The 20713-nt window shown below is 38.6% G+C and overlaps 1 protein-coding gene across 1 annotated transcript in view; it reads left to right on the top strand.

The window, feature by feature from the left end:
- SEMA3A (semaphorin 3A) overlaps positions 1 to 20713 on the top strand; it is a 170176-nt gene that overhangs the window by 123441 nt on the left and 26022 nt on the right. The window contains exons 7-11 of the mRNA XM_055712532.1: positions 10167 to 10309; positions 11517 to 11631; positions 11730 to 11799; positions 12868 to 13012; positions 18739 to 18958. Coding sequence (XP_055568507.1) covers positions 10167 to 10309; positions 11517 to 11631; positions 11730 to 11799; positions 12868 to 13012; positions 18739 to 18958 — 693 coding nt within the window. The remainder of the gene's footprint in view (positions 1 to 10166; positions 10310 to 11516; positions 11632 to 11729; positions 11800 to 12867; positions 13013 to 18738; positions 18959 to 20713) is intronic.

Below are 20713 nucleotides of genomic sequence, written 5' to 3'. Positions count from 1 at the left end.
AACCGATGCTATCACGCTGATGTTGTGCTGAGGGGTTTTGCTTCCGCTCACAGATGCCTTACTGCATTTTATATTGCTGCGCTATACTGACAGATCTGTTAAAACCAGTCATTCACCCAGTCCTTTTTTCAGTCTTTGCTGCCATCCGTCATTAATCTTACTTTAATGGATTTTGTGTCAAGTTGCTTTACACTAGCTGTAAAAGTTAATTATAACAACAAAACCTTTTTCATAGTTTGACAAAATTACTTCAGTTTTGTGGCCAAATCTACAAGATTTAACAAAGAAATTAAATTACAGGAGATCAGATAGGTTAGGAAATTGCTACAGGAACGTTTTCTGCTGGATCGCTTCTTGGGAACGATGGAATCATCTCAGGCTGATGATTGTTACCCAATGAATGAACATCCCTCAGTGGGAACGGAGATGGTAGCAGAGCCCTGTCCAGTTTTTTGACATGACGTCAAGGAAGAGATTGTTTTTACAGCTACACAACCCCTTCCAAACACATCAAATTGAACCTGGCAGTAAAAATTGCGATTTTTTCTTCCTCTTTTCAACATAGATGATTTTTGACACAAAGGCCATATTTGTTCATGTTGTAGGCCAAAAAAAAAAAAAGTAAAATACGTGTAGACAAAGGGTTCTGCTGGAGACAGGGTTGTGCACTGCATGGAGCTGACAGAAATCCTAAGAGTTTAGGTCTCCTCAGGAGATACATGGAAGTTGAAGACGAAGTTTGGTGTTTCATGCTTTTGCCAATAATACTGCTGAAGGCTGTCCTACTTTCCCTACAGCGGAATGTGTTTGCCTTGTTAATCCCCAGCTATTCCTCATGCTCAGACAGGAACTTGTCTCTTGCAATGTGCTCTGTCAGGAGCTTGGCTGATGGTGTTGCTGTAGCATGCTCTCTCTGCCTTCAAAACACTTTCTTGTACCCTCTAGCTTCCACATTCCAAAGAGGAAGAATATTCCACCAAGACATATTAACACATCTCAGCATTCTGGAAGGCCAGAGAAAATCACGTTAGTGGAGAGGAACAGGTTTGATCTCTTGAGTTCTGGGTCACAGAATCATAGCATTTTTTAGGTTTGAAAAGACCTTTAAGATTATCAAGGCCAACCATTAACCAAGCCCATCACTAAACCTGTCCCTGAGCACCACATCTACATGTCTTTTCAATACCTCCAGGGATGGTGACTCAACCACCTCCCCGAGCAGCCTGTTCCAGGGCTTGAAAACTCTTTCAGTGAAGAAATTTTCCTTAATATCCTGTCTGAACCTCCCCCAGCACAACGTGAGGCCGGTTCCCCGTGCCCTGGCGCTTGTTCCCTGGGAGCAGAGACCGACCCCCCCTGCCTACAGCCCCTGCCAGGCAGCTGTAGGGAGCCACCAGGTGCCCCTGAGCCCCCCCTCTGCAGGCTGACCCCCCCAGCTCCCCCCGCCGCCCCCCCCCCCCCCCCCAGCCCCTGCCCCAGCCCCTGCCCGGCTCTGGACACGCTCCAGCCCCTCTGCGTCCCCCCTGCCCTGAGGGGCCCGACCCTGAGCCCAGGCCCCGAGGGGCGGCCGCACCGGTGCCCAGCACAGGGGGACGGGCACTGCCCCGGCCCTGCCGGCCACAGCGCTTCTGACAGCGGCCAGGGCGCTGCTGGCCCCCTTGGCCACCTGGGCACGCTGGGGGCTCCTGCCCAGCGGCTGTGCCCAGCCCCCCCGGCCCTTTCCCCCGGGCAGTTCCCAGCCCCCTGCCCCCAGCCCGCAGCTGCCGGGGGCTGCTGTGCCCCACGGGCAGGGCCCGGCACTGAGCCCCGCTGCCCCTCACACCACTGGCCTCGGCCCCTCGGCCCGCCTGCCCAGAGCTCCCTGCCCCCAGGCATGGCAGTGCTCCCCCCATCTGGGTGTCATCTGCCAAGGGACTGAGGGTGCACTCAGTCGCCTTGCCCAGATCATCAATAAAATTATTAAACAAGACTGGCCCCAGCACGGAGTCCTGGGGAACACCACTTGTGACCATCCAGCAGCTTGATTTAACTCCATTCAATACCACTCTTTGGGTCTAGCCATTCGGCCGGTTTGTTACCCAGCAAACAGAACAGCCATGGAGGCCATGAGCAGCCAGTTTCCCCTACCATAAACTGCCTGGGCATCTCAGGGACCTGCGCTCCACCTACAAAAGGCAGGCCCGCCACGTGGTTCTGATTGCCAAGAGTGTGTAACACCCCAAATCAGAAACATCTTTTGTCTTCAGTGCCTCCATGCTTCCCTTCCTGCCCTAACACAGGGGTTTTTAACATCAGAGCTGTGATACTTAGTTTTTGTCATTCATCTGGAGCTCTGAAGATGTGGGTTACCCAGTTAAGGCATAGGCTTTCCAGTCTTTTTATTTCCAAACATCAATGTCAAAAACTTCAGATAAATGACCAAAAGAGGAAGATACAGGCTCTTAGCTTGAAGTCTCATTAGCCTTTTCTGCAGAGGTTAAGAAATTCAGAAGAATTGAGATTAAAGTATTCCTAAATGGAGACAACGAGCTGCAAGCCTTCCTTTCTGTTCTGTGAAGGACACTAGTTTTCTCAGTTGCCCAATTATTCTCTGTGAGGGACAAGTAAATCAGTTTAAAATTAATTGTGTTGATAGATATACAACACCTTAAAACATAGTCAGCAATGGAAAAGAGGTGTTAATTTTGGTTGTTGTTCTGTAAAGAGATAATAATCACCTCTTTTAAATTAAATAGGGTGGGTAGATCATAAGCATTGTTTTGTGAGAAATCTAATTTACGTTGAGAAATAAGCTATAATTTTACTGAACTTTTGTATTTGCTTTTCTTCACCATATAATTAGTCATTACAGGAAATCAAAACTATTGTTGTCTCTTTAGAACAAAGGCTTCAGAAACTGATAATTGGATCAGAGATCAAGATTTTCTTCCTTCTCCTTCCTGCATGAGCTAAAATGTTACTCGCAAGAAATACTTACACCAAATTATGCCTCTGAAGCAAAGGAGGAGATAGTGGGTCTGCCTGGATGTTTAAGCCTTGGCTGGTACCAAGAGGAGTGCTGCTTTCGAGGTTTTAAGTTCCCCAAATTAAGGTTGTATGCCTGAAGGCCCTCTGAGCCGACAGCGCTGGAGGGGCCAGGCACATTAGTGAGTTGCTTTCAGTCCCCCCCAGCTCTTCTGGAGGGGCACCTGGACAGGAGCTCAGTCCCCTGATGGACCTTACAAAGTTCTTCACTTCCCCATATAGCGATGCAGCCAGCATGGGGCTTATATGCCTCAGGATATTAGTGCTCAGAACTATGCTTGCTCTTCTTTGCTTTTGCCCCAGTATAAATCAGTAATTCCTTTTTAAAAAAACACCACTTAATTCAGATTTAATGCCTCTCACAATGACAGTGATCCATAGGTAACACTCAAGGCCAAAGCACTGAAAAGCCACAACTAGATGCCTGTGGTTGTATATGTAAGTGTAACACTGAGATGTAGAGGAATTTACATGTGTAAAAGTGCTGTGTGTCTTTCTTAATGTGTGTCTTTTCCCGTGTTATGTTATTGCTGCATCCATGTACTTAAATTATGGAAAAGTGGTATGTTAATGTTATTTTTAATACTTTTCATCCTTGAAAATATATAATCTCTTTACGTCACAAAAACAGTCACCACTGAAACATAACAGCTAGGTTCTACAGAGAGGAAGTTTCTTTTTCTTAATTCTGAAAAGAGTTTTTAATCAGGAAAAAAAAGAATATCTATGCATTTGAATGACAAAAAGCCTTAGCTAAACTTTAAACTTATTAACCCATGTTATAATCAGCCTGTGACACCAAAATTGCCTTTACTAGTCTTCAAAAAATTAAAAAAAAATAGCGATATGATTTCTAAGAAAGAGAAAGTAAATGTCATAGCTAACACACTATTTATAGATCATCATTCCTCACCATCAGTCTGGCTTGACTCAAAGGCAAACCACTTGATAATAAATATCAGTCTTTAAAACTTTTTTCTGAAGAGAATTTCTATTGCAACATCAATGAGTGACCACAGGGCTTCTTACCTTGTGCTAGCTACTAACATCTGCGTCATGCCTGACCTGCAATCACACATCCACCCCTGCCTACCCATAGTTTGAAAACAGTGTCTTTAAATCACATCTCTCCTCTGTGGCCTGTCCCTGGTACTACCTTCCAGGTCAGCATCTGACAAAATGTTACCCCAAAAGCCTTATGTTAACTCCATAATAGCTACAAACTATCTCTTATGCCAAGAGCATTCCCACCCTGAGGATGCGGTTTGATGCCATCTGTGTTGCTGAGGAGCTTCACTGTAAGCAGTGAACCCATGAAACTTCCTCTGTGTTTGCCTGAGCCATCGGCAACAAGAGGGATACGAATGCTGAAGAATTAAAGTGAAGGGACTTTGGAAGAACACCACTAAAAACTTTGGTGTTTTGTAAACTATGCTCAGGTGTGTAAAACCACAAACCACCTTACCTCTCTCATCACCATATATTAAAATCTTCATCCTCTGGTGGCCTTGGCAAGCATGCCCACGGCGCACAGCTCTGCTGTGCATGGTTGTGACTGGTGCTGCATATCCTCCTCTCTGCGGGTCGTAGAGCTCGCTGTGGTTGCAAGTTCAGGTTTTCTGAGAACAGTGTTTGGCTCTCTGCACTGGGTCTCAGCGGACGAGCACTGTACGTAGTTATGAAGTCCTGAGTAGCTTTCTATTTTTGTTGTTGTTAAATTTTTAATTTTGGCTTCCCTGGTCTTTCTCCTCTCCTCAGGGCCTCAGTCACCCTCCAGTACTTTTCATTAAATTATAGCAATTGCAGTTTTACTGAGCATAAAATTTCCCTAGTTTCCTAGAATTTTCCTGCTGTGAACTGATAAATTAGTCATTTTGACCATAAATATACAATAATAGGGGCATCCAGTTCAAACTCTTTACAAAACATTTCCTGAGAGAACTGCCCTTTGGCTTCTGTCAAGTGATGAAAAGATGACCCTAGCTTCTGTTTCTTCAACTTACTCAATCTTGACAACTAAAGGTAATTTCTGTGCCTTCAAGTTTATAGATCTTCATTAAAATGCTAATACAATTCATTTAGAAATCCAATTTCTGACTTGTATTGTTTTTTTGCTATTGGGGTGGGGGCGGTGGCAGTGGTGATGGTGGTGGGGCACGTCTGTTGCTGCTAAAGAGAAACATTTGTAAAAGAACTGATGCAGATCGATTTTCCTTAGCTTTTTCTCAGCCTGAAGTGCTGAGACAAGCAAAACATGTTTCCATTACTTAACTAAGCAAACAATGGCATATAAATCATAGAGGCAGCTGGACCAAGGTGTCGTTTTCATAAAGAGACAGTTTTCTCATGAAGGACAGTTTAATGGGCCGCTGCCAGTGAAAAGTTTGCAGCGCTGGTAATTGCAGGAGGGCACACAAAAAGTGGTTCTACAAAGGTCTCATATGGGATCTGAGAAATAGCCCCACAGCCAAGACAACTGGAAAAAGGAGGCTGAAAAAGGTGTGTGCTTTAATAATTTGCTTCTTGAGGTTGATTGTTTTAAATAAAAATCTAAGGTTTTATTTTTAGCTTGCTCATATTGGCTGCAAGATCAGAGAAGTGTTTTTAGCTGTAATGTTATTTTGATCATGTTTATGCTGTGGCTTTGCTTCTCCTTTGATCATGCTTAAACACGTTTCAGACGTGTTTGTTTGATGCATGCTGTTTTTTAAAGCACTCTTCCACATTGTCTCCTTGGGTATTTTAAAAGCAATGAATCATTGGAAGAATATTTGCTGTCAAATTATTTCTTAAATTCATTTTCCCAAAACATGTTTTCTGGATGTTTAGGCAATAGGAGACTGCTTTTAAGCAAGAAAGTGTTGCAGCATTTCTGAATGCTTTTCTGATTGGAGACAGTTTTAGGGTCACAGAATACCCAATAATTAATACATGGAAATTTGAAGTCATCCTACCTATCCACAATAGCTGCAGCACACCAGCTTTTACAATTGTCACAAGTGAGTTTGGATCAAAGTCCCACATTCCATTCAGTAAAACTTGCTTGAAGTTCATTCCAGCACTTCTTTTGTGGCTGTGTTGAATATACAAAATAGGTCAACTCCGACTGAATTATTTTAAACTTCCTATGGGGACCCCTTGATACCAAACCTGTTTAATTTTGCAGGGTAAGGCAGGGCAGTCTCAATACTTGAGCATACACATTCATGGATGACATTCTTTCTTGTGCTGCATGGGTGAGCAATTAGGAGAGTCAAGAAGTCCCTCATCTGTGGACAACATCTCCCTTCCCTTCCTCAAAGAAGAGCAATAAAAAACTGCTGCATAGTCCATGGAGAGGGCTGTGTTGCATGACTGCCAGCCATCTGGCTGATTGATTCATCATGACCCTAAACAGTTAGTTGTAAGCATGGTCTGAAGCCCTGGAGTTAAATGCAAGTGTGCATCAAGTCCCAGGCAAGACAAACAGCTCTTCCGCTAATGAAACAAAAAAGAACATACTACAGATCACTAGTTCACACCACCTATGAAATTATCAACCAGATTTCTCTCCCTCTCTCCACACATATAATCATGGCGATGTTTTTATAATCGTTATATTAATTCTGAACAGAAATGAATCTATTTCTATATGCAACAGAACTCGTGTAGCCTGTTCTTCCTTTATTTGTTTCACTGCATAGACACAGGTCTGTTATATGAAAGAGGAAAAAAAACCCACCAAATACCACCAGGTAACAAGAGCAAGGGCCCTGTAACACAAAGAACCACTCTTTTATTGACTAAAATATATCGATTTAACTAGCTGGAGAAGCAGCCTGAGGTCTGCTCTGTAAGAAACACCAGTGTTATTCAGCAAAAAACTGCCATGATCTACGATGGATGTCTTCTAATATGAGGCTGCATGACTGCTTTATTTTCAGGGATGTAGTTAGGATTATTCATCACTAACTGAAAATCTGAATTCATACCAGATGAGCACTGGGAAGAAATGCATACAAAGCATATTCACAGGCACTCTGGCTATGGCAATAGTTATATCTGCCTTCCTTACAACCCTCTCCTCTGCTACCACTCTGACAGAATTATTTGAAATACATATTTTCAGTTTCTTAAACTGTTTTTCTATCATTCTTGTATCAGTCCTGCTTTAATACTAGACTTTCTTACTGTTTCTAGGTTCACTTGCAAAATTATGAGAGGGACAGAGAAGAATGCTAACCAAGGGCAAGTTTATATAACCTGAACTATATCAGTAATATTATTGATTCAAATGGGACTCCCCACAATATCTTCATAGGCCAATGTAAAGTTAGATTTTTGATGCCTGATAATATAGTGCTTTGTTTTAGAATTTGATATCTTGTGTTTTTGAAAACCTATTGCACTAGAAGCAAATCATTCAACCATTTGGGAATGTATTTAGGGTTTGGTTTAATGATTTATTTATTTTTTTACCTTTTTCATAAAGACTTTAAAAATGTAAAAACAGTGTATTCAGACAAGAGGTTCTCCAGACCCAGTAGCCCAGAAAAGTGCCTACTAAAAAATATCCTCTTTCTCTAATGTATCCTTCCACAGCCTGTGATGCAAAAATTTTCAAGCTGTAGCCTTGTTTTTCTTGTGATACAAATTGTGTTCAAAGCCCTGGTAAATCGTATATAAAATTATAGATATTTACCATGGTACCATATAATCTAGGTATTATTTATCTTGGGCCTTGTGTCAGTGTAACTTGAAGGCTATTAAATGCATGCTAGAAAGGAAGGAAGTGAATTTAATACCTTAAGTTACTGGGGTTTGGGGTGGACAACTTAAGCTGCTTACAATTTTTGATATATTCAGATGTCTAAAAAGATTTATTTTAATAGACAATAGGTAATAGACACAGTTCCAGAGCGATCTGTTCTATGGTGTGTCTTGTTCAACATGTCCATAAATAACCTGAAAAAGACGTTGAGCAGCAGGATGAGAAAATTTTTCACATGATACCAAGTTATTCATCATGGTAAGACAAAGCAATACTGTGAAGAATTACAAAAGAATCTTATGTAACTGGGTAGCTAAGCAATCAAATGACAAATTAAATTATTCTTGATGAATGATGTAGTGATAAACCATGGGGAAAACCGTGAGGAAGACATACCTATCTTCACATATAAAATGATGGGCTGTGGACTAAGCATTACCAATGAAGAGTAGTTTCTGGGGTTCTGGCACATAAAGTTGCATGAAAATGTCAGATTACTGCTTAGGAACTGTTAAATCCATATTAAAAGTAAGAAATTAATAGAAAGAAAAAGCAGCAAAATTCAACAAAGAGCATTGCTGTAACTCTTGTATAAGGGCACCACAATTCATCCACATCTTGAATGTTGTGGGTATTTCCAATACAGGGATTAAGAGGCACCACATGAAGTTAACTAAGATCAACGTTCAAAACACAAAATCAAAAGTAAGTCTTAGTTCATTAGATTGTGTACGTGAGGAACAAATTCCAAAAGGACACTGAATGCTGGAAATTTACTTGGGTTCAAGAAGAATTGGATGAAAAAATCCATTGACAGTTACTAGGCACACAGAAAGCAACTAAGCTCAGGGAGTCAGATGCACTGAAAATAGTTGGAGGCAGGGAGAGATTCTGGAAGAGTATTATTTGTACTTACCATTTTCTTTGTCCCAGATAATTACTTAATTACTTCTGGACAATATTGTAGTTTGTATATGAATCTAAGTAAACCTTGGTCTACACCACTATGGTCATTCTCATGTATTATGTATATATATGTGTGTGTACACACCCCACCACCACCCCACCCCACGCCCCCCACACACACACACTCACCCCCCCCCCCCCCACACACACACCCAAACACCACAACATACACACATATATATATATACATAAAAAAATATGCAGTATATACTTGTATTATAGATACATCTAAACACATACATACATATATATAAATATATCAAAATATGTTGCTTACAAACACTGCCATCCTTAATAAGGCAACGGGTTTCACAGGACAGCTAGTGCAAACTGGCAAAACAAAGTACAGTTCATTATTTCCATGACTATTTAGCAATAAACATACACTGAAAAGATGTTAAAGCATGACACTAAAATAGCTTATAATTTCACATAGGAACAGGATTCTGAGAAGTTAAATATAGTTCTCAGTTAATTATCCCAGCAGGATGTAAAATGGTTATAAAACAGATTGGTAAATCTGTTGGATATGCCTTCTTTTTCCAAATATAGTGAAAGATACCGGCTCAAGTATCTCTGTAAAACACAGTGATGAGCCAGATTCACCACTGGTATGAATTTACTGTTATGATTTCTATAAAATTCTCTCCCAAAACTTCTTTCCTCCATATTTTACATAACCCATCAGTATGTCTGCATTTTATATATTTTCATTTGCTGATGGATCTTCTTTATCACCAAATAATATTGTCACTCTAATTTCAAGAAATAAAGTTTTTCTATGAAAAAAATATTCTTTAAAACAGTGACAAGTGAAAATATTTCAACAACTTGAATAGAAATTCACAAATGGATTGCACTTCTAAAAACGAGACAAAAGTGTTGGGGTTTGGAGTATCATAATGTGGAAAATGTAATTCAAAACTGTATTTTTTAACTGGATTATTTTTTTTTTACAGTAACACATTAGTACTTTTCTAGATGTAAAATACTTTCTTTATATGTTCTTCATTATTGCTAAAGTTAGGAATATTAGATTTATTTCAATAAGCCTCTTATTTTATGTGCAACACATGCAGAAAGATTACTGTCCAAAGACAAAACATCCAAAGAAACAAGAGAAATGTCAGTAATAAATACATGGAATTAAGAAGCCATGCTATAATGTTATACAACCATTTGTAAAGAGATTTTGTGAATGTTTAATTGCTCCAATAATAAAGTTAAGGTCTGATCATTAAGTGTCTATATGTATTAAAGATAAGAGGAATGTAAATACCAGTCACGTGTTAATGGGTGATGATGTCCCCAACAGGTTTATTTGCAATTTGATCCTAGGGAAGCAAAATCACAATTTATTTATATAAGGAAGGCAAGTGATTCAATTCTTGGAATAGTAACATGCACAATGGCATTGTCTTCTCAGATCCTAGATTTATCAGTGCTCACCTGATACCAGAGAGTGACAATCCAGAAGATGACAAAATCTATTTCTTCTTCCGCGAAAATGCAATTGATGGAGAGCACACTGGAAAAGCCACCCATGCCAGAATAGGGCAGATCTGCAAGGTAAAGTGATGATGTCTTCACGTGAGATTGAATACACTTGCAGGATGCTTTGCAAGGGATTTTAGAAACTGCATTAGAAACTGTTAAATATTGTGAATTTTGAATTAATAAAATGAATGAATGAATGAATGAATGAATGAATGAATGAATGAATGAATGAAAAAACCCCAGTGTCAGTACTGACACTGGCATTGTACTAAAGCAGAGATCATCCCAAGTGAAAACCAGTTAGGGCATAACACAACCAAAGGTATACTATTCAGTTCTGTGGCTGGGGAAGCTCCGCAAACCACAATGTTTTATTTAAAAAGTCATAGGCATCTTCTGAGGTTTAGACTGTGTCTGGAAAAGCAAAAATCTTTTGCAGGAAATGTGATACTGTCAGGTAGGGCAAAAACATTTGAAGAATTTACTTTTTAAGGGAAAGTTAATTCCTTTCCATTCCCACGTTAGTGAAAATCTTTAAAACACAGACAAAGGAAGATTTAACAAAACAGTTGTTTAAGCTTAGCTGTGGAAATGGGCAACCATTCAGTAGACCCCTAGTGATAAATGACCAAATATTTTTCTGACAGACTTTGAAAAAGACCTCTACAAATGAAATTATATTAATTGACGTTGTAGCTTTGGCAGCTATGATATTTATGGTAACAGTTCATGTTAATCCATAAGCTCAATTTCAATTTACCCCCTCAAATCCAGAGGTAGCTGCTTGAAAACCAATTACCCCGTAAGTACAGAGTCCTTGGTGCACTTTACTCGTAAGTTTTGCAGCTGTCCAATTGATCCCACTGTTCTGACATTTTTATCTACATTTGCAACTTGCCTTTCTACTTATTTGCTACCCAGTTAAGAATAATAAACGCCTTCATCTTTACCAGGACATGACAGCCTGGGAGCCCTGCAGCAAAACTTTCTGCCTGTCTGTCTGTCTCCAGTGTTACATACATATTACAATACATAAAGAGGTTTTGGGGTTTGGTTTTGTTTTTTAAATGATGTGCTAGTATGAAATAAGTTGCAATACAGTGTGAAATCAGAGTGTTTCAGAATTAGCGTCTTTGATAACATAATGCTTTTGTGTGTCGAAGGTTAATTCTGTTTTCTATAAGTAGCATCTTGTGGTTATTTACTATATTTTTTCTGTACTCTGTTGATGCTTCAAAGACTTTTACTAGATATTAATGCAAAATACTTTTGTTATTAGAATGACTTTGGTGGTCACAGGAGCCTTGTTAACAAATGGACAACTTTCCTCAAAGCCCGTCTGATTTGTTCTGTGCCAGGACCCAATGGCATTGACACACACTTTGATGAACTACGTAAGTGCCAGAAATGGTTTTGAACACAGAAGTGTTTTCAGGTATTATCCATACTATTTTAACTTAGTTTTCTTTTCTGTCTCTTGTTATTATTGCAGAGGATGTGTTCCTAATGAACTCAAAAGACCCTAAAAATCCAATAGTCTATGGAGTGTTTACAACTTCCAGGTATAGAATGTATCATTTTACTTGCATGGAAACTTGGGTGGCTGCTTGTTTTGAAGAGGTCTCTTTGTTAAAAATGTCTTTAAGAAACACAAAATTTTCTTAACCTTTGAACTGAGAAGTAAGTGGCACTAAGAAGTAATGAATTAGGTTTCTCTTCTTATGAGCAACATACATCATCACTCTGAAGCCAGTAATCACAAAGACTATCAGTTTCTCAGGCTGTTCTTGTGGCTGAATTGGCTTTTTATAGTGGGGATCAGAATTTCTAGCCCTTTCCGCACAGACCTGGAAAAAATAACACAAGGATAAATATGCTTGTTTGGGGGCAGGGTAAAACAGAAAATCTGTGGTGTGCAAAACTGGCTACTCAAGGAGTAAAAAATATTGCTGAAATCTGGAAAGTTTAACAATCTTTCAAAAGTTCGCTTATTGAATCACATACAACTGTGATTTGAATGTTTCAGTTTCATTGTGCTTTCATGAAGAACAAAATTATACTTGTTGCTTTGGCCTGAGAAAGGTTTCCAGCACTAGTTGCATCACCGCATTTCTCTGTGAAGGACAAAAGTTTTAGTTTCTAAACAGAAAGAATATTTCTAGTGATACACAGGCATAGAAGAGGGAGATTTACCATTCCTTACTGTCTTCTGTAAGAAATCTCAAGGTAAGGAACAACACTGAATTTTCAATGTGAGCTGCCCAAATGACGGAAGAGACTGCTAAAAAAAATAGAAAAATGCGAAGTGTAGGAAAGAATTGAATAGTTCTCTAGGGACAGCCCTGTTGAAGTTTACTCAAATTGGGGCTTTGGCCTTCTGGGGACAATATGTTTTAAATAGTGGAATAGCAGCCATCTGCTTAGGAAAATGTCTGAGAGATCGTATCAGTTATGCTGAACTTTCACGGGAGGTGAGTTAGGATTGCTCTGAGAGCATGTCAGAGTTCTGATAGTCAGCACATGCAATAAATTAGAAAGCAACAAGCTGCTATTCCCATAGCGCTTCCATTCCATTAAACTGACTGATAATTTAAAGAACCTAATTTGATTTCTTCTTCCCTCATTTTTAGCAATATCTTCAAGGGGTCAGCAGTGTGTATGTACAGCATGACTGATGTGAGGAGGGTATTTCTTGGTCCCTATGCCCACCGAGATGGTCCAAACTACCAGTGGGTTCCCTACCAGGGGCGAGTGCCATATCCACGGCCAGGAACTGTAAGTAACCTAATAAATATAGTAATCTAAAAAGGGAAAACTATGGAAAATATTTCCATACATTACATGGTCCTTGAGCTGAGATCCAGGAAAGAAACAAAAAGAGAGAAGGAAAAGGAAGGGAAAGGTAACAATTCCTCCAGGCCGAAAATTTACTGATTTTCTTGTGAAGTATGAAACTGCGTAGCTGGATTTTAGTTTTGGCAATCATATTAACAACTTCAGCAGAAGTCTGAGCAATGGCTGGAGAACTTTACAGAATGTCAAATGTTTAATAAATTACTCTGCATTATCCTATCCTTGGAACTTTTCTTTTTTCCAAATATTTGCTGAGCCATTCTTAGTGAGAAAGAACAGAAAACAGACCATCTGCCTGGCTGCTAAGAAACTCTTAATTGTTCTTGACATTAAAGCTAGTACAGTGACAGATATTTCTGCAATGGATGATAAAGTGACTATAATAAGTTGTAAGTTCCACGATTTTGAAATCCCATTTCTCTGGGTTTAGTTTGTGAATGACTAAAATATCAGTGTATATAAGACATCCATATTTACAATCCCAACCGATGTAATCACATTCTACAAATATTTAACTGCCTTCAAAGTTACCACTAGTCTGAGAAGATAGGATATTTATGAAAAAAAAAGACATTAATTTTATTCATTGAGTTACCTCCTTAACCAGTATAAATGAGCTTGGCCCATTTGAGATCTGAAATATCATTGCTGAATATTAAATATATGTGTATACGTGTACATGTAAAAATGTAAATAATGTATCTGTATATAATATTATTTTTAAAGTCTACTTAAATATAAAGCACAAAACAAGCCAGGAATAACTTTGATCCTTTCTTTTAAATCATCAGATTTTCTACTTTTGTCTGGTATGTTTTGAAATTGTTCTTTCAAACCTGATCTTTCAACTGTTCTCCAGCAGTTGGACAATATATATGCTCAGTCTAATGAAAATTACTTCCTAAGCAAAAGAAAACAGTGGTTCCCTGACAGCCAGATTCCTCAGCACTCCTCACTCCCTCACTATGACTGCTAAAGGGATTCCTAATTTTTTCCAGAGTTAAAATACAATCTGTGCAGCATGGGAGAAGTTTCATTTCTCATTTGATGCTGAACTTTTTTTTTTTTTTAATTACTTTAGTTAATGCTGATATGTCAGAGTGGTTTTTTTTGAAGTTGTATTGTTTTACATCCCTGAGGAAAATGTGAATGAGTAGCTCTTTTTGGTATTTCTTGTATAGCTAATGTCATCTGCTTTTCGGTCTCACAGACTTAATAAGTTAGTGTTCATTATTCTGTTTATTTATATTCCTCTTTGATTCCAGTATTGATTAACCTTTCTAAACAAAAGCAAATAACAGATAATATGTAAAACTACAGACAAAGAAGAAGGTTACAGGTTTCTATCACAGAAATAGACTGGGCTAAAGGACTGCTGCACAGTGTCTCTGTTACATTCATTCCTCAGCAGAGATCGGATGCAGCTCTATGGAGATTCTGAATGCACAACTCAAATATTTGCCCTAGAGACTGGCAATGCAGTTCTGCCTGACTCAGAGTCTGTGAGTTACTCCAAGACTTGTCTGAAGGTCTTGAACTGAGATCTACACAGGAGAATAATGACTTGATCAAATTCCCAAGAACAAGCAGAAAAACAAGGACCCAAATCCAGACACTAAGTGACTGAGTGACCTAAGCCACCAGATCTTTAACTGAAGTAGGGAAATACAGTTGTTGCACACAGGGGTAGTTTGTTTGTTTTTTTTCTGGCTACCCTCTTAGAGTGCTTTTTACTCTTACAATTCACTATAACATACTTACACTAAGATTTCAAAGTGAGAAGATGTTCAGATTAAATTGTAAACGGTTTTCTTGCCTGAGTGTGAATATGATCCCAAATTATACATTTCTACATAGCCCTGCAGACGTGTTATGTAGTGCAAGGGGCCGTGCCACTGTAAATCATGTTAATTAAAGAGTGGCTGAGGCCATCATCTTCTCCTAGTCCACTGCCAGTGACTCTAATCCTAGTGTCTATCACTTTGAAAAAGATTTTTTCCCCTCCTCACAGTTGCTAAAGTAATTCTGATGTATTAGTAGGAAAAAACTGAATTTTAAAATGAGAAACATTTCTGGCTGAAAAGAAACTTTCTGTTTCTAAAGTGATAAAATTGGATGCATTCTCAATGGCTTGTAGACCTGTTGAGAATAAAGAAGGAAGGTTTTTGAAGTTCCTTTAGATGTCAGATTTGTGGCTTCCCTTTCCAAGAAATGGGGAAAGGGAAGGGAGAAACAAAACTTGATCTTCTTACAGTGCTTTAGTTCCAGATCACACTGCAGTTAAACAGTGCTGAATTACCTGAGGAATTTAACTGGTGAGGTGCCAGTACACTTCTTGAGCATCTTATGACATGCCCAAGTAAAGAAAAGGGAGTTAATGTTGGTTTTTTTTAAAGTTAGAAGATGTTGTAAAGGATTCTACATCAGCTTCACATTTTATGAAGGAGTTGCCAGGATTTTTACTTTAAATTCTATAGAACATTTTTTCTTTTTTTTTTTTTTGAAAGTTTTACCAATATTTGGAAGAAGAGGGAGGATTTTAATATATATACCTAATCTTGAATGAGGTACATTCATATCTGACTTTCTGTGAATTCAGCTGCAGAGCTCAAGTTTTTTCTGCTTCATGGTACCAAAGATCTGTCTTCAGTTATGACCAAAGCACTTCTGGTTCCTGCTGAAATGTAGCTATTGGATTCCCTAATAGGCCAGTTAGGGGATAGCTTAGTTAATGCCTCCTGACTGATCAGAACCCCTGACATGGCATACTGGGGACCAGCAAGTGGAAGTGGATGTTAAATGCAAGAGTTCTGTGATTCTATTTGAATCCAAGATCGAGCTCATTTCTCCAACTTTTTCAGAGTATTTCTATTCATGCTTGTCTTTTGGCATCTGAAAACTTTCTATTTCCCTCTATCAGTGGTATTGATTAGGTATATAAACACGAGTACTGATGAAGTGCCTTGCCAATTAGCTTGACCTAGACCCACTAATATCAAAAGCATTTTTGCTGTCATTAGCATCAAAGATAATGTCTTTGTTGTGTATCCTGCTTTTGTAACCATAACATAAGTAAACATAACAAGACTTTCCTCCTCAGGACAACTATTCTATTCTGTCCTATTCCATTATTCTGTTGTATCTCTGACTTTATGTGAGTTTAAATTCTTCTGCAAGCAATTTGGACTATGGATGTGCTAAACTTCACTTACTGATGGTGCCCATTTCATTCCATTGAAAAGGGAGGGAGTGATAGCAATAAGAGTTTGATTTCATCTGCGTCAGTTTCCTGAACTGGGGTGGGATGAATGTGAGCCACAGCATAGTTCAGGTAATGCACTTTAAACTTCAGACACAAAGACACAAAGTTACTGTCATTTTTTTATTCTCAGAAAAGCATGGGATCCAAGGAGCAGTCTGGCTCTCACAATTGGGAGTCTCATTTAGACACACAGAATTATGACATTAATTCTGCATAATATATATCTTGGTCAACATTGCTGCAAGTAAAATCCATTGTTAGAAAATGAGCCAGAAAATAAATATTCAAGCAACTGAAACACAGCTGAAATTCATTTACTTAAAATTGAAATGAATATTTATTTACTGGGGTTTTTAGTGTTTGCCCAGCTGCAATTAACAATACTTAGTTCTTGTGTAGTGATTTTTATACTTGAAGCACTTTACATATATTATCTAATTAATCATTATCTAATTAATCTGAGTAATTAGTATTGAACTGTAGTTAGAATATTAATGAAGATATAAAGCGAACTAAAAATTTAAGTGTAGAATTTTAAACACAATTTTTTAGACAGACAATGGTTTGGCCAATGGTTATAAAAAGCCTATCTGATTTTCTCTTTGTAATATTTCAATACAAGAAAGCAAGAAAGTGTAATAATAAAAAGGCTGAAAAAATGTTGACACAATAGAGAACTAACTTGCTCTCTGCTTAGTCTGCTCCACACACATTAATCAAATATTCTCACTCCCTCTCTTCCTTCTTTCCATACCATGGAATGGAACCGAATGCAGGAATTTGATTACTAACAAATAAGCCATAAAGGGACAATTTGCACTTCATATGTCCATGCTAGAAGCGTCCCTGTGCTGAGTATAACAAAAACTCTTTTTGACAACATTGATTTTTTAATTTAATTTCTGATGAATTATTAATAATTTGAATCAAGGTGACAGCAAAGACAATTGATTTATTCTGCTGAGCATCCTGCAAGGTCTGGATTTTTGGTTAATAAGATGTTGTCCTCTAGGTTTTTAATTTAATTGGAAGATATTTTATATGTGGATATAAAGGGCAAATTATATAGGGCATTTTAGCACCAGCTGTTTATATTTCATGTTCAGATGCCACAAGCGTAACTATTGTCAACCGGGTTTCAGAATTTTTATATGTCTTAAGTAGGTATCTGAACAGGTTAGGAGTGGGGGACAACAAGTTCTTTGCCAAATATCTTTGGACTGGTGATTTAATGCCATTGTGTCTCATTTTCTTCATCCATGCAACATTACTAACACACTGCTAATACTTATGTTAAAGTAACGTCTAATTGTTCATAAAATACTAACCAGTTCTGCAGATGAAATGAGGGCAAATGGTGGTGATTAGCCACAGTTCTTGAGTGTCTCCATGGGGATATGTGGTACGTGAACATGGAGGAATACTGCTGTGGCTACCAAAGCTGTGGTCTTACCTCTCCTTCCCTTTTCAGCCTTTATTTTTTGCTCACATTGGGAAAATGTGAGCAGAATGTGAAAAGCAGAACCCTCGGTTTTTCACAGTTTAGAGGCAAAACTGTCTGGCCCACCCACAGCTATGTAAGGGAGCAAAGGGGCTCTTTACCGTGTTACTTCATGCGGACCAGATTAATGCCAAGGGGACACCAACTTTTCTCTTACTGCACAGTGTGCAACACTGAGGAGTTATTTCAGTTATTTAGTGAGACTCTTCTCACCTACCTTCACATGAACAGTATCATCAGCAATACACAGAGGAGGCTTTCTTTAGAATCAATGGATACCTTTAGGAGATGATTCATTTGATTTGATTTAGTGTAACAGGAGCCACGTTATTGGGACTACACAGATGACACGGGTTTGTTGAGACAAGCAAGAGTTCAAAAAGTCAGTAGAACAGGGAGTTGTCTCAACATTTAAGGATTTGGTTCTTCAGAGAGGAACTGACTTCCAGACAACTTCTGAAGACAATACTTTGAAACGAAGATGGTGACATAATTAATTAACTTTCTGTTGAATACATAACCGGGTACTGAAATGGCTTACGTCATATTGAATGATTTTGGATAACTCAGGAATTCTTCCTTCTGCCAGTTAAAGTCTAAAACTAATCAGTGAATGACTGAAAACCCTTTTGCACTGCATAGTGCTAAGAAAAGTTATGTATAAAGTTCATTTGCATTCTGTTAACCATATTGATTTAAATACGAAATGAAAAAAAAGAGACTTTTAGTGACAGGATTAACATTTGCTGCCCATCATGAAACACTTAGATCCCCTGACATATTTAAATAGAGACTGCAGCAGCTGGGATTATTGTAATGAAACAGATTTCTAATGCTTTTTCTAGTGATTGATAACAAAATGTCAAACGTTTCCTTTATTTCCAGTGTCCCAGTAAAACATTTGGAGGCTTTGATTCCACCAAGGACCTTCCTGATGAAGTTATAACATTTGCAAGAAGTCATCCAGCTATGTATAACCCGGTATTCCCCATCAACAACCGTCCAATCATGATCAAAACAGATGTGGATTACCAGTTCACACAGATAGTAGTAGATCGAGTAGATGCAGAAGATGGCCAATATGATGTGATGTTCATTGGCACAGGTGAGAAGTCTTGACTTTACACTGTATCCTCCTCCAGGCATTATGGAGACAAAGACCAGATAAAATTTCATACTCTGAAAGACAGAACATTGACAGAACAGTGTACACCTGTGAAAATTTGGGACAAGACTCAAAACTGGGAGTGGGGCAGGGAGGTCTTTTTTACATATATTTGCTGATACTGGTTCAGGCTACAACCTGCATAGCTTAATTCTTTAGGAGCTTTGCCAACTGGATTAAGATCAAACCACTCTCTTTTCAACTGCTGTTATTAGGGAATTTTATTAGAAATATCTTGCCTTATTAGTTATAATTTAGTATTAAAATGAGGGCTTTGAGGTACCCATTATGAAGTGCAGCATAAGAAGTATTAACATCAATTAGGCAAGTATCCAGGTATGGGAAATGTCTTGTGTGCCTTTCAGGTATTTCAAGTATTGCCTTAAAATGGCCAGCTCTTGAGCCAGAAGAGTGCATCATTTTACTTAAGATGAAGGTATCTGGCACACACAAAGTGTTTCAAGAAGAGCTGATATTCAAACATAAAACTTGATATCCTTTCCAAAGCATTTGTGGAATCATAAAGCTTGGGCATTTTATGAAAGCGGAAATGTGCACTCAGAAAAGACATTTTTTTCCAGGAAGGTAAGAATGAGAAACAACAGTGGCCAGAAATGAGCTGATATGCATTTGCCTGAGTTTGGTGGCTTCAGAGCTATGCTGGTTAGCAGTTGGTGGATCTACTTCTTCACCTTTGAAGATTTTCATTAGTTGACTGGTGTTTCAGTTATGTTGAATAAAAGTATTTTAAACATCTGTTGAACATAATTGCTAGTAATTAGACATTGGCATCATGTAGCCAAAACAAATCAAACCAAATCCCAGGTTCTTTTCAGCTTTGGACCAAAAAATACCCATCTGTCTGTCTGATAACAGTCCAATTTTTGACTTGCTTTAAGTAGAGTTCTGGTCCTCTAGACATGAGGTCAGATTTCCAGAGCAATAAATCTCAAACTTTCTTTCATGTTGATGTCTGAAATATATTATGAGTAAACTGAGAGCTGATGAAGCTTTGTATACCAAACACAGTGCATGCATAGCAATTTGGAACATTTATTGCAGGAAATGCATCTCTGCAGAGTGTCCCAGCTCTTTAAAGCTGTGAACTGAGTTATTAGATACCAGTGCTACAATATGTTCTTCCATAAAACATCGAAAAGCAGTTTTATTTGATTTTAGACAACACGTATATTTTCCATCACATATTAGAGACTTCAGTGCCATCTACAACTGGCAGTGTTTTGTGCCTTTCAATGGATGTTCTCTGACCTGATTCAGCCCAGAAAAAATGTAACAGCAGTATTCCACTTGGCTGTGATGTGAGGGAACAAGCCCTTAAGCATCCACAGTATGATGCTGAAGAAACATGAGGAGTTGATTTATGTCTACATCTTGAGCACAAGAGGTGGCATTTATCTCACCAAAATTTGGCATTCAGTCTATGAAAGATGTATTGGCTTCTGCAAGGGAAAGAGAGAAGTACTTCCAGAGAGAGATTCATTGCACTTTCTTCAAAACCTCTATTAGAGTAAGATGAAGAGTTACGCAGAAGTTCCTGTTTTTCAGGCAGTACAGGAAGACTTGTAAACCTGAGCTATAGCTTTTAGATAGTTATCATTACCTATAGTGGTTCTTATCTAAATTAGTGAGGCAAGCTCTCCCTCTGAAAGACCCTCAGTGATACCTAGCTCTTAC

The sequence above is a fragment of the Falco cherrug genome, chromosome 5, assembly GCF_023634085.1.
Source record: "Falco cherrug isolate bFalChe1 chromosome 5, bFalChe1.pri, whole genome shotgun sequence".
NCBI lineage: Eukaryota > Metazoa > Chordata > Aves > Falconiformes > Falconidae > Falco > Falco cherrug.
This window is presented reverse-complemented; position numbering and strand designations above follow the sequence as displayed.